The sequence below is a fragment of the Choloepus didactylus genome, chromosome 15 (assembly GCF_015220235.1).
Source record: "Choloepus didactylus isolate mChoDid1 chromosome 15, mChoDid1.pri, whole genome shotgun sequence".
NCBI lineage: Eukaryota > Metazoa > Chordata > Mammalia > Pilosa > Megalonychidae > Choloepus > Choloepus didactylus.
Genome location: NC_051321.1, coordinates 26,750,004 through 26,764,766, shown reverse-complemented (window position 1 = coordinate 26,764,766; position 14,763 = coordinate 26,750,004). Strand labels below are relative to the sequence as shown.

The 14,763-nt window shown below is 40.6% G+C and overlaps 1 protein-coding gene across 3 annotated transcripts in view; it reads right to left on the bottom strand.

Moving 5' to 3' along the window:
* Positions 1 to 10,355: 10,355 nt before the first annotated feature.
* Positions 10,356 to 14,763, bottom strand: part of SORCS1 (sortilin related VPS10 domain containing receptor 1) — a 549,535-nt gene continuing 545,127 nt past the window's right edge. The window contains exons 25-27 of one of the 3 annotated variants that reach the window (XM_037804645.1): positions 12,594 to 12,699; positions 12,311 to 12,471; positions 10,356 to 10,533 (exon numbers count right to left, since the gene is read on the bottom strand). In XM_037804645.1, the coding sequence (XP_037660573.1) occupies positions 10,469 to 10,533; positions 12,311 to 12,471; positions 12,594 to 12,699 (332 nt within the window). In that variant the 3' untranslated portion in view covers positions 10,356 to 10,468. Of the gene's footprint in view, positions 10,804 to 12,310; positions 12,472 to 12,593; positions 12,700 to 14,763 lie in introns of all 3 variants that reach the window. The other 2 variants (XM_037804643.1, XM_037804644.1) reach the window with 2 other exon arrangements.

Here is a 14,763-nt window from a genome sequence, read left to right as displayed (position 1 = left end):
TGTTTACCAAAGTTAGCAGCAAATATCAGTTCTTTCCTCTGGGAGAGCTTAGAAGGCCTAACTTCCCTGTGTAACGCATCAAATAAGGTCAAAAGGAATAAGTCTTTATTTGTTTAACTCAACAGCAAGGGCTGAGACAGGATTTGGTGTATGCTTTTCCAAAGAATGATGACTCTATTCTTTGTGTAAACAGTCGTATTAGGAGCAGAGAACTGCCCAATCATGCAACTGTTTTGTTTTGAATCATCTCATATTTGTGGTTTCCTGTAGGTTTACCTGTGGTTTGCCCTGCAAGGTGTGTATAGTAGAGTGGAAGAAGAGTGAGCATGTCCATTAGGAGTTCTGGGTTCCAATTCTGACTTTACCAACTTTCCTGACTGAGGTTTCCTCATTATTAAATGAAAATACCTATCCTAGAGTGCTTGCAAGGTTTCAATCATTTATTCCTCATAGCATAGCAAATGTACCACAATCACCCCTTTTTTGCCTCTACTTTCTTATGCTCACTGTCCCCTCCTTATGCCAAGACCATTTACATCCTCCTGTTCCATAGCCCCAACTCCCATGGAATAGGTTTGCATAAATTCATGAGGCTAAAAAGAAGAAATAATATTTTGTAGCACATTAGGAAATACATCCATCAATTGGATGTGATACACTAGGCAAACCAAATTTCTAAGGGAAATCCAATCTCCTGTTAATCATTTCCTTAGTGTTTGATAGTTTAGCAATCCATTCATCCATTCATCCATCCATCCATCCAATAAGTAGAGAAATAAATAAAAAATAGAAAGATGAGATACTTATGCCTACCTTCCCTTCCTGGATGCTCAGAAGATTTGCTCCCATAAATCCCCAGAGCCATTTTCTCTATCCCAACCAGGAGAAAAGCTCTGCAGAGCAAGAAGGAAAGACTGGATCTTTTCTGGGCAGGCTTCCAGACAGAAACTTGGCCAAACGTCCTACTAGGACAATTGTGCCTACCTTGGTCTTGAGCCATCTGAAATGCAGTACACTGAAGGGTTCAGAGAACAATCTGCATCTCACTGGGCAACTTTCTTTGTTATTAAGCCAACACAAGAGCGGGCTCTGATATGGAATGGGTCCAGTGGTGTTTCCAAACTTCCCAAGCCACAGTCCTGTCTGGTTCTGAGTTTTGACCCTGCCCTTTGAGGCAGTCCAACCTGTCATCTAACCATGTACCTACTAACCATAAAGTTCAGTCTGAATCATTTTTCATCTTTCAGGAAGAAATATAGCACAGAAGGAAAAGCAAGGGATTGGCTGTCATATAGACCTGCTACTCTGTGATCAGTAATGAGTCACTGTGCTTCTCTAAGTCCAGGTTTCACTGAATGTAACTTCAGGAACTCATGAGAATTAGATGAATAATAGGTGTACAGAGTCTGGCACATAAATGATGTTCAAAAATTGTAGTGGCTTTATTTTTATTATGATTAATCTATTTTCTATCTACAACTACCTTATTCTGTACTTTAGCTTCATTCACACCTTTTATTTTCATGTAACCCTGAACTTTGGGCATGGGAATTAAAATTGTGTTACCTGCCTTTGGCCCTTTGGACATGGTATTCTTAGACACTCTCATTATTAGTGCTTGGATGTGCACTTACCACTAGAAATTTTGGCTTGCTCACCTCTTTGGCTGTCAGTGTTGTCTCTGTGTCCAGCCTTGGCTGATGAGGACCTACTGCCTCAGATATCTCACCAGCTTGACCTGTGCCAGTCCCAGTCATTTGGCAAGTGTGCCGGTTTGAATGTACTGTGTCCCCCAAATGCCATTATCTTCGTGGTCTTGTGGGACAGACGTTTTGGTGCTGGTTAGATTTGCTTGGAATGTGCCCCACCCAGCTGGGGGTGGTGACTTTGGTGGGATACTCCCATGGAGGCGTGACCCCACCCATTCAGGGTGGGCCTTGATCAGTGGAGCCATATAAAACATGCTGACTCAAAGAGACTGAACGTAGTGCAGCTGTGAGTGACGTTTTGAAGAAGAGCAAGCTTGTTAGAGAGGAATGTCCTGGGAGAAAGCCATTTTGAAACCAGAACTTTGGAGCAGACGCCAGCCACGTGCCTTCCCAGCTAACAGAGGTTTTCCGGACGCCATCAGCCATCCTCCAGTGAAGGTACTTGATTACTGATGTTTTACCTTGGACACTTCATGGCCTTAAGACTGTAACTGTATAGCCAAATAAACCCCCTTTTTATAAAAGCCAGTCCATCTCTGGTGTTTTGCATTCTGCAGCATTAGCAAACTAGAACAGCAAGTGTCTGTGTGTGTGTGTGTATATATGTGTGTGTGTGTGTGTGTGTGTGTGTGCGTGCATGTGAGATAGTCACAGTTGGGGAAGGTGTTACTGCCATTACTAAGTATGATTGACATCCTTGTGGATAGTGAGCAGCTGCATCTCCCAATAGCCTCCACATATTCCTCCCTAGAAACAACTCTTCTGTCCAACCCCCACCCCATTCCATTTTGGATGTTGACTTTGATTACTGAAAAATAACAAAATCTTTCAAATAGCACTGACTTGGAATCCTCATCATTCAGTCTAAGCAATGGCACAGAACACATTAATAGCACATGTTTTTGTATGTTTACCACATAACTAACTACTGTTACCTCATTAGCTATTTCTACATTTGCATGTTTATTTCCAAGTTTATATGCATATATTTAAATAATGTGCAAATATGTATATATACACATTTACATTTACTCTAATATTTTATGTAGCATGTCTATATGATATATGTCTACATGTGTGTATTTACACATGGATAATAGTATGGTTAACACAATTGTAGGAAAATTATACTGCTTAAAAATTTTAAACATTTGAAACTAATGAATTAAATTGCAGCTACCATAATACCAAAATAATATTTTATCTCAATTTGAGATGTAATTATATTACAGGAGAAAAATCAACTTTTTATCTAGAAAAGCTATTTTTAATGTATTAAGGGAATTAAAGAATATGCTGAAAACAATGGTTATCTTAATTTCTTGTAAACTTTCAATAGTATATAACATATAATATTTATAATAAATATTTTGATTAATGCCATAAGCAAATATAATACGTTGGATTTAACTTGCAATATAATACATTTCTTGTAAAATAACATTTTTTTTCTGACCATATGACTAGTATTTGTTCATTGTGGAAAATTTTTGAAAATATAAAAAATGATAAAATTAAAACCACCCATAATTTTACCACTTAGAAATAACCTGCATTACCATTTTGCTGCCTCTTTCTGTCTGCCCTGTTTATTTTCCCTGAAAATTATTGTCACTTCAGGTAAAGTTTTAAATTCAACTTCCCTTAAGATCATATGAGAATTTTCTCATAGCATTAGCTATTCTTTAGAAAAATGGTTTTAATCAAAGCGTCTTATTTTATTAAGTGAATATCTATTAGGATATATTGTTAAATAATTTGATTATAAAAACTGTTCATAGACTCTTTTTTCTGCACCTATGTGTTACTAAAATTAACTTAAGCAAGATTTTATGACAATGTATTTATGCATGTATTACAGATGTTGTAATATCTTTCTTGACATTGTTCACAAAGTGTTTTTAATATAACCAAGATGGCTTACCTATAAACATATCAAAGCTTTATCTGTTTTACCTTTCATAGAAAACTTTATAAATGTATTTTTCATGCTATCTTCTTTTTAAACAAAGTTTTGACCACAAAGTAACATTTTCTGGGATGAAGTCCTGATTCTCAATATTAGTTGCTGGGGTTGGTGGAAACTGAATTATGTTTTAAAGTCTGTCCAAGTGGGTTGGGCTGCTGGACCCCACACAAAAGGTCCCAGGAAGAGAGGATGATGATGTTAATGCCAGTTTGGTGCTAATTTCTTATCTTCTCCCTCTGCTGTCAAATAAGACATCTTTCTCCCAATATATCCACATTACTTCTAAACTGTGATATGAATTACCATAAATTCTGTTCTCATGCTTTTTCTTTTTGACGTATAAATTTGTTCCAAGGGGACTGATGACATGTTAGGAAGGAATTTGAGCATAATGCAAATTTTGTGTTTGCTTATGCATGACTTTGTCCATGAGAAACACTAGGTGAGAACAGACAACTGCTTCCAGCTGCGTAAAAATATACATACACACACTTACAAAATCCTCAAATATCTTCCAGCTACCTAGTGTATTCTGAGCCACACCCATCCACACTTGGTTTTACAACATTCTGTCCAGTTGCAGATGATGCTCATTCCACTTCACAATAACTCACAAGCTTCAACTTTCACAAGCAAAAATTTCCTCAAGGTAAAGTGCCTTATTTATTTATGTCTTAACCACTTAATATGAGTAATACTGTGCTACTGTTTTTACTAGTTTTTTTTTTAATGTATCATTGACAAAAGTTTTGAGTGTTGTGCCTTAATCCTATTTTTTTATGTAATCTCTGTGGTTTTTACTGCATGGTTTTTGCATACTGAGGTGATTTTTAGAGCACATATGCTACATCATAGCAAAACGGAATGCATATACAATTATCTGGGAAATTCCTGATGACAGTCCCTTACTGCTCCTAAAATGCATGGTATCTTGTAAGAGTTCTTTTCCCTTAAACTCAGAAGCATTTTCTAATGGTTGTTTAGTTGCAAAGTTGTTTGTTTTGTGGTTGAGATTATTCTAAGATTGACTGGATAAATTGGGTAATGGGAGTTATCTTTAAATGGCTGGCTCCTTTTCAGCCTTTAGATCCCAGAGAGGTTTTCCCTTAGCATCTAAGTACTTTTACTTCTGGGTACCAACTCCATCCTCTCACACCTCCACCACTTCCCAGTTACTCTGATCCTTACTATGTTTTATTTTTACATTTCAGTATCTGAAATTTCTTACATGTATGATAGCATTTTATATGCTATATTAAATTATATATTTGTTCATTTTTCCTATTAGAATATATGCCTCATGATGGCAGCTATTTTATTTGACCTGTTCAGAATTGTATTATCACTACCTGAAACAGTGTGTGCCATATATAGCTTAATAAATATCTGTATTCCGTAAACCAAAACTCCCCTTTCCTATGTTTAACATGAAAACTCTATAATAGCTATATCCTTGCACGTCCACCTGGAATTATTTTGGGATTCCCCCACTATGAAAATTCCAGGGTAACATGCATTTACTCCTGAACTAAAGAAATTACATAATGATTCAAAAAACAAAACTTAAGGCCTTTTTTTCTTATGCTAGTTTTCTAGCCAGTTTTGTTTTTCTTCTAAACTACAATTATTTCACTTAAATTAATGTCTAAGAATAGCTCCCTGAATACAGCAGCTTAAGTGGTAACAGAGAAGGGCAAGCATGTGTTGATTCTTGACAAACACCAATTGAAAATGTAATTGTGGGTGCTGGCTGGGCAAGGAAATGCCGGACCCGAGACGTCCCCTCAGAGATTGCTGCTAAATAAAACGGACTCGCTCACAACACAAACTGAAAATCGAGGGTTAGCTTTCGGCACACATTTATCTAGTGCCCCCTAATGGCAATGTCCAGTGATCGATGCTGAAAGATTGAAATGAAAAATAAAAGACAACCTCCTAAATGATTAGTGTAGAATTTGGTGAGAAAGGCATGAAGTGCCACACAAACAAAACGCCAAGTTCTAAATAAGTGTCTAAATAATAATTGAAAGGGAAATTGTGAAAAATGTCACAGAGCAAGGAGTATCCACTGTTTAATTACTGTCTCTGAGTTAGGGGATGTTGGCTGGATTTGATTCAGCTGATTCAGATACTGTGCCAGTCCCCTGCCTGTGGGCTTTCAAATCCATTTCCCTCCTCTCCCCTGCTTGGCTCTGGGTTACAGGCAACCATATTTTCCAGGCTCCATGGCCCATTGGTTTGTGCCTGGGTTTGGCCCCTGGGGAGTACTGGCTGATGGGAAGGACCAGAGCCAGGGATAAGCCCAGCTATTTCTCTTGCCCCCGCTCTACTGGGATAGCACTGCTGACAGCGGCCACGGCTCCAGCTCCTGCCAGACAGGTCCTCTACGGCTCCAGCTTCAACCTGGCAGTGCTGGGTGCTGTCTCTCCAGCCCAGGGAAGGTAGAAGCTTCTGTGGATGCTCATCTTGGGGTTGCCTCACCTTCCCCTATTTGGCATCTCAGCTCTTCCATTACTCAAGCAACAGATTGCCTGTATTAAATCCTCTCTGAAATCTCTAGGACTGGCTTCCGTTTGCCTGATGAACCCTGACTGAGGCAGGAGATAAACTGTTCCCGAGGGGAGGAGCAGCAAAAGCTCAGGCCTGGGAAAGAATGAAGGACCAGAGGATTTAGCCCGTGGGAAAGGAAAGTTTAAAGGCACTGTAAAAACACCAGGAATTCTCACGCATGCTGACTCTGCTAATGAGGCAACACCTTCTGAGCTTGACAGGTCTTGCGGAAGGCTAAAGCGGGTTCTGTGAGTGCACAAGAGATTCAACCAAATATAAGAATAAAATGGTGCCTGAGGAGAGATGCAACTTCTATTGGCTGACCACAAAGCTGACAGGATTTGGATCCAGCCCACCTCTTCCTTCTCCACCAACTCCAAATTAACTATTGGGACTCACGGAGAGTGACTCACCCACTTGGAATAAAAGAGTTGGAAGAGGTCATAAATATCTTCCAGTCTTCTTCCTCCAAGTTATATATATGAGGACCCTTCAGCTTTTATATGTTAAAGTGATTTGCTCAAGCTCACACAGCTGGTAGAGTTTAAAGGCGAAGCCACTTTCCTGATTCCAGATCCAAAGCTGCTTTCACATTATCACGTGAGGGTTTAATCACTGTTACTGCTCCTCACATTAGGTGCAGGTTTGGTCCTTTGGTAACCACAAAACTTTCAACAAATGTGAATGGGTTTGTATCCCAATAACGATTTCTAATTTTGAAATAATAACCAACATGTCATGCATCCCAAAGTAACCATTTGGTGTGATCTTTAAATAGAATAAAATAATTTTAATGTAGCAACAGACAGTATATAGCCAGTTGAAATGCAGGTAGAACTCAGCTAGTAGAATATACTTTGTTAGAAAAAGCCTTGAGCTTGTGTTGTTTACTATATTTTCCAACAATTAGCTTTCATAAAATCCAAAATGTATACCACTTCTGTACAGAGACCAAACCCCAAAGTTTGGGATAAAATAAACATTTAGAGGCAAAGACTTTAGAGACATTATCTGTTTAATAAATATGATTGTAAAAGCAATAAACAAGAGCAATTATACATTACACTACATTGTATTTAACAAAAAATACATCAAAAAAGTCATTTTAAAATTAGAAGTAGTTCCAATACTATAAGAAAACGTTCATTTTTTTTTTTAAATTGGCTTCCTATAAAAATAAGTTGGCAAATGAGGGATTTCAATGCTCAGTTGGAATCCTGGAAAACAGAACAGCTGCCAAGCACCCTATCTCTCTCAAAGTTGCTGTATGGAACTTATGAATAGAAAGCAAAGCAAACCTCTGCATTTTGGACAGTGACTCCAGTAAGGAAAAATGTTGGCTGGGCAGTTCAGGGTGGAGCGTGCGCAGTTTGCCTTCTGGGATTGGGAAAACCTCGCAATACCATATTTTTAGGTTGCCCTGAATCTTACCTCCTACGTACATCCTTCCCCCACCTGTTCTTCTGGCCTTAAGCCAGCCAAACCCCTCACTGTGTTGGCACCTGCTATCAGTGAGTAGTAGGCACTTGGATCCTTCCCATTTGTAGGCTCTCACCACTATCTTCTCTTTGGGATTGAGCTAGAATGGCCTACTACAGTGGCTTTCAAACTATAATGAGCATCAGTATCATCTGGAGGGCTTGTTAAACCAGATTGCTAGGCCCCATCCCAAGAATTTCTGATTCAGTAGGTCTGGGATGGGACTGAGGATTTGCATTTCTAACAAGCCCCGGTGATACTGCTATTGCTGTCTAGGAACCACACTTTGAGACCACTGGCCTAGGTCATAAGAACAATGAGGTCCTATCAGGGCAGTAGCTTGACTCACTAATCTCTTACAGGTGGGAGAGAACTTTAAGAAGTGATACCCGAAGACACTGGAGATGCCAAAGCTAGCCGTCTTTGGCCATTTTCCAAAATGCCAATCTCATGTCTACCTCTATTTTTAATTGGAATTTATAAGCCCATATTTCCTATATCTTTTCACATATTCATTCATTTCTTCAACAAATAATTTTTAAATATTTCGTCTATGCAAGGCACTGTGCTATGTTAAGGGTGTTATTCCCTTTTTCATAATTTTCCAGTTAAGATGATTTGAACTGCAACTCTGAGGATTCCCTGTGCTTTTTTTGAGTGAGCCTTTTTTGGTTCCCATTTTGTCTTCCAGATTAAATTTGGGAGGCTCCAAATGAAGAGGGTCAATGAGGATGTTTCCTGATGGGTTAGGAAGCCTGGCAGGTCGGGGATCAACTGAGTTCTACAAATAGGTGCTACCCTGGGCATAATCCATCTCCCAGGTTCATATTGGTGTCCTGAACCATAAAACCTCCGGCTTAATTAACTTCTGACAGCAGCTTTGCTACTCTTCCTCTGCCTGAGCTACATAAGGGCAGGGGTGTCAGGATCTTTAGGGCACCCCTGATATCTTCAGGGCCCTCTTATATACCCTGTTGTTGGCCTGGGAACACAGCCAAGAAGGGGGCTGAGTTCTCTGAGTGGTTTGGCAGAACTGCCTTCTCCTATACTTTAGAGTGGGTTCTGGCCTTGCCTATTCTACAAGACTGAAGGGACACTGCTGGGCACCTTTTGTTTCCTCTTTTTCCTCTGGAAACTTCTTTCATGATCACCTTAGGAAAACTGGGATTTTGCCATGCTTTGAACTGATTGGCTTTCCATAGTCGGCTAATTTCTGGCCTGTATACTTATTTATTTTTCCTTTGCAGACCCTACGATACTCAGGGATCAGAGTATACATGTGCAATGACCCGGATCATCCTAAATAATCAAAATCTCATCTCAGTGTAGGACGAGACCTCCATATACTTGCTCAAGACTTCCTAACACTCATAACCATTAAATCCATTAACCTGCTTTTCCTTCTGTTCAAATCACTTTTATTTCACAAATATTTTCACTCTTTTGCAAGAGGGGAAATACTGGGTAACTGCAACCATCACAGAAGGAAATTGCCTACAACACAGCAACATGTTCAAGACGTTTCTTGAAAGAATGGGATTTCTGTTAAGGTATGAGAATATCACTATACATTTACACACTTTTGTTCCCAATGCACACTTCCAGGTTTTAATTCTTTGTGTGTACCAACTCTTTCATGCAACTTTTATGTTTCCAAGTGGGACAAAGCAAGGATGATTGTAAGAGGCACCTTCGAGAGGAGGAGACAAGGGGTACATGAAATTGAACCCTGCTAGGCAGGATGCAGCTTGGTCACTGTGCATGGAGGCTGACAGAGAAATCACAAACTTGGTGATGGAAGGTGGGGAGCAGGGATGACAGAGTCTAGGCCAGTAATTAGGAAATGTCAGGGTTAATGTCCAGAATCTAGCAACATGCATGGGAAAAAAACTAGGAACAATTCCTTGAGAATCGGGAGGAAGAGATTCAAAGACACCAACAGATCATGACCGGACATGGAGGGCAAACAAATGGAAAGGGAAGAGACAATGGGTAATGGGATTCCATTTTTTACAAAAGATGATGGACAGGAGTAGGGATAGCTGCGAAGGGAAGCAGTCATGGTGGGAAGAAATGAGCAGGGAACTATGGTCCCTTTCTGACATTCTTGCCTCCCTGCCTTCCTTCTTTCCCTCTTTCCCTGTTCTACCTGCATACATGGACTTCTACCTTGCTTCTTTTTCTCTGTGGATGCACAGATTGGGGACAGAGCCTTGTGGCCACTGCTGACCAACAGAGCTGTCAAAGACAACTTAGCGGGGAAATTCGCAATAAGGAAATTTGAACAGAGAAACAGCGCAGGGTTTCAAACTCCTGTGCATGTCTTTGTGTGTTACGAAATGGGCTGGGGCGGCTAATCCGCCCATCAGCCTTTAGTGCTAAAATAGCAGTTAAGTCTAGAGCCAAGAATATGTCCAAAAATACATGCAGATTTCCTTGGCCTATATATGTTATGAATTTTCTACAAACACGACCGATCAGAAAAAAAGAGAGAGAAGAAGAAAGGGGGAGGGGAGTGTTTTCCATTAAAATAGAGCACCTGTACACTACCCCTCCAAACATGTTCTCAAGTTATTGTCCACATGCACAGGCTTAAAGCTAAAAACCCTTGTTTTCTGTGTCTGAAGAATTAAAAAGTCCCGATGCAGTGAGTGAGTTTTTTTTTTTTTTGGTGGGATTTTTTTTTAATTTTTATTTTTATTTTATTTTGTTTTTTGTTTTTTTTGTTTTGTTTTGTTTTGTTTTTACTGGCGTCCTCCATTCAAACATTTACATAGGTAGGGATTTCTTTTGTGCTTTGATTCTCAGCAACTATGGAAATACTTCCTGGCAAAATAGGAAACAGAACAACAAAGGAAAGAGAAAAAACATGAAGTTAGTGGTCATGAAGGATGATGCACTTGACAAGAGTGAAATTCGTTCCTGATCAGCAGGTCGCTTGTAGCCTTTGGGGGTTTTCCTTAAATTGCAAACTGTGCCCCAGCAGATCCCCGTTTTGGCGTTGAAGGTGGAGTGGCGTGTCTTGCTCTTTGCAATCGGAGAGATGAGTCACCAGGTTGAGTAGAAGGGGAAGGAGGGGAGGGTAAAGCTACTCTCCTAAGAGAAAATGTGTAACACTTACTCATTTAATGACACTGGAAATGGAAACGTGTCAGAGATTTTGCAATGGGCTGCAAAATGTTCCTGGTGAAGGAGGGATTGCTACTTTAATAAAGTAAACAGCGGCTGTGCTTCATACCCAGTGGAAATGGGATTGAGAACCAAATGACCCAAAAAAAAACACACTTAGAGGCTTTGGAAGAGAATAGACAGGGTGAACGCTTCTCTGGACTTGAAGACAGAAAAGGCTTTTCCTTTTTAACCCAGAGCAATTATGCATTTATCACCCTGTTTCTCCAAATAAAAGAAAATGCACTGTGAAAATTGGACACCAGATGTGCCTGTGGTTGTTGTTATTGCCTACCATTCAAGCCAGTCACTGCATTTAAATTTCCCCTTAATACAGCCACAGACCTTTCACATAACCATTTAAAGAGAGGGTTATGTATCCATTCAGATACTCAGTTTTTCCAAGTAACAGATTAAAAAAATCTTACATAAGGGCCACCTAGGTGGATTGGCATGGTCACATTAGAGGAAGCAGGAGCGGTTATATTTAAATTTATCCAGGGTCTAGATGAGAATATTTACAGTTTCAACTCCTGATGCCAACAGACAGGAGGAACCAAGGAGAGAAATTGCTCAACAATGGGGGTTCCATGGATTTGCTTAACTGCCTGGAAAATTTCCTCTATAATAAATAGTAGGACTTGACATTTCAACTTCAGACTCTCCATACCTAACTAGTGGATTCCCATGCCTACTTTACAGGCAGAGAATGGGCTCCGTTAAAAGAGAATGAAGTCTGCTTTTAGACTTCTGCTAAGGGACAGGCAAAAAAAAAAAAAAAAAAAAAAAAAAAGCTGCCAATCTGCTCTGCGGTAGTCTAACCTTCTAGTGGTCTCTCTAGGAATGTCTTATTCCCTGCATGTTCTGCAAACTTCATTGCCTCTTGTCCTCAAATTCTCAGGTTTCTAGGAAAGTTTCTAGATTAGTGCTGGATTAAAAAAAAAAATTCTGAGGGTCATCAGGCTGGCCACCTCTCTTATAATGTCACTCCTCTATTAGTGTTTGGGTGCAGGTTGCCCTCCTTAGAATTTTCTCAAGTTGAGGCTGCCATATTTTGTTTCTGGCATCACAAACCTGACCGTCAAACCCTTCCCAGTTCTCCACCAGCCCCGGCTTCTGAGGACACTCCTCACATATTGTTAGAACAAACATTTTGCTCTTTTCCCATGAACATTTGAAGCCCAATATTTTAGCAACAGGTTTTGCAAAATGAAGAATATACTAGTGAGAGAAACAAAACTAGACAGGAGCAAGAAGGCTTTTTTTTTTTTTTCCCCATTCTAGTGGAAGGAAGCAGGGAAAGAGGCATCTTAGCTGTTTCTGCCAGGGGTGTTAGAGCAGAAGAGAGTGGTTACATGAAGTCAGAAAGGGGTTAGAGAGATTCAGCCAGTGACTACCCAGGCTAAACGGCTGAAGCCTACCAGGAATCATTTACCTATGAGCTGTGATTCCACCTTCTCATCTATAAGCGGGCCTGGCCTTCCGAGTGCAGTCGGAGGGATACCGGGCCTGCTTTCAGTGGGACTGACTGGACTGATCATCTCTTGTTCTTTCTCATTCTGCATCTGGGCATAAACATTAATCCCCGGGATCTTCCTAAAACATTAACAGAAACCATCACTGCTTTGCACGGGAAATGTACATCACTGCAATGCAGGCTTCTGGACCTGTCAGAGGAGGGGTGGGGGAGGGGAGATGGGGACAGAGGCGACACGCACCTTTTAAACTTGTAGATGACGAACACAGCCAGCCCCACAAACACCACTGAAAGCAGCATCAACATGGCGGATCCGCTGTGGGTTGGCGTGAGGTCCACCAGTGGGGCTAGGGTGAAAAACAAGGCATGGTCATGAGCAGAGACTGTCAGGAGAGACTCACGCTGTTCACCCACAGGCATAGTAAGTCCCAAAAGCCTTGTGGGGACGTACACCCTTGATGCACGTCACACAGCCGACAGGCAACCACATTGGGGCTTGTCCTGGCCCCCAGGATGGTCCAACTGGCCTGTGCAGGCAGCGCAGTGGAGTGATTCAAAGCACAGGCCCTGGAATCAGACTGCCCAGATTTGTGGCCTGTTCTACTACTTGTTGGCTGTGTGACACTGGGCAAGTTATTTCATCTGAATGTTCCTTAATGGGGCGAAATGAGAAAATAGTAGCACATACTTCATTGGGTTGTTGTGAGGGTTTTAAAGCATTAACATATGTAAAGCACTGAGAACAGTACCACGTGTGCGTATTAAGTCCTCTATGACTATTAGTTTTTATTGCAACAGCTGCTGCTACTATAATTATTATTTATCCATATTTTTATTTGTTATTATTATTGTTGTTAAATGTCCCTATACTGTGAAGACAATCTTTTCTCAATAACCAATGCAGAATATCAGTAACCAGCAATGGAAATATTTTTAGGAATTATCCATGCCATCTTGCTCCTACTCCAGCAGTCTTCTTGTGAGAAAAAGAACTGAAGAGAGGGAGCATGTTCAGTTTTTGCACACAGGAAACTGATATTTTACAAGAGCAGCCACTGTGATGCTGGGGGAGGGCAGTGCATTCTGGCCATGGCTCCAACACCAATGACCTAACGCCCTGAGCCCAGGCCGGAAGCCCCAGTCTTTCAGAGGCAGCGAGCTCTCCTGAGAGAGCTCTGCGTCCATAAGAGAGTCTGCCTCCCGAGTAGCTCCTTGCAATGCATCTCTGGAGAATGGCCCCCTCTACCGCCAAACCTTCTCCCATATGAGGGTCAAACGTGTTGTACTTGTAATGACTTTGTTTGCAATTAATTTCTACCATCTTGAAAACTGACAATTTGCAAATACAGCCTAGCTCAAGCATAAAAGACAAGCCACATGTATCCCGTAAAAGCCTGGATGCTGACATTTACCTTCTTTCAATTTAAGCGGAGCCTGATACCCAGAAATGTGAATGACCTTTAAGCACCATTTTCTGTGGCTTTTCTCTGTCAAGAGCTGAGAGGGCAACATTCTGGTTACCCAGATTCAAAAGTTCAAGAATAAGTGACTGCAATATAGATGCTCTCAGACAAGACTCCCAACTGCTTCTCTCTGGCTTTTGTAGGTCATTCCCCAGTCACTCAGGAACCACGGCGGGAAAGCATATTCTACATGACCCCATAGTTCAGTGAAAAAAACAAATGAAGACTTCTTTCTCATGAAATAGGCTTAGTCATTTTAGTTGAATAGGTTTTTGTAATGAAAGAAATTTCAGAAACCCTCCCACTCCTCTCTCTCCCCTGTAAGCAAGCTACATCCAGGCTGTGAAGTTGGGGCAGGGGACGGGTATGAGTCTGTGTGTGGGGAGACCAGTTCAGTTCCACTGCAGTGGAAAACCCAGCACAAGTTTGCTTTCAGTCTGAAATTAGAAAATAAAGGTCTTTTTCATTTATTCAGGCAAACACAGTACCGACAGCACAGGCGTCCAGGACTACTTCAGAACACACCCACATGGAAATTCATGGGTATCATCAGGAAAGGAGAGTACTTTTCATTTGTCAGAGACATACTGGATTTGATTTTCACTAATGTTCAGCAGGGACTATGATCTCCATTGAGAGGATAAGAAAAGTGAAGTTCTATTCTGGTTGGTTAATGGCATTCCAAAGGACTTAGAACTAGGAAATGGAAGAACTAAAATTGAGCACATGTCATTTGATACACCCACACACATGCATGCACACACATGTATTTTCTATACACTCAATCCTGGGCTAATTTCAGTGGGAGATACAAGAAATTTTATAAGATATTTCTGAGGCTGGAGATTAGGGCTAAGACTATAGCACAAAAAAGAAAATTAACAAGTGTCACAAGTTAAAATATTCAGTTTTAAAAGGAGAAGTTAGAATCATAGATCATATATACTC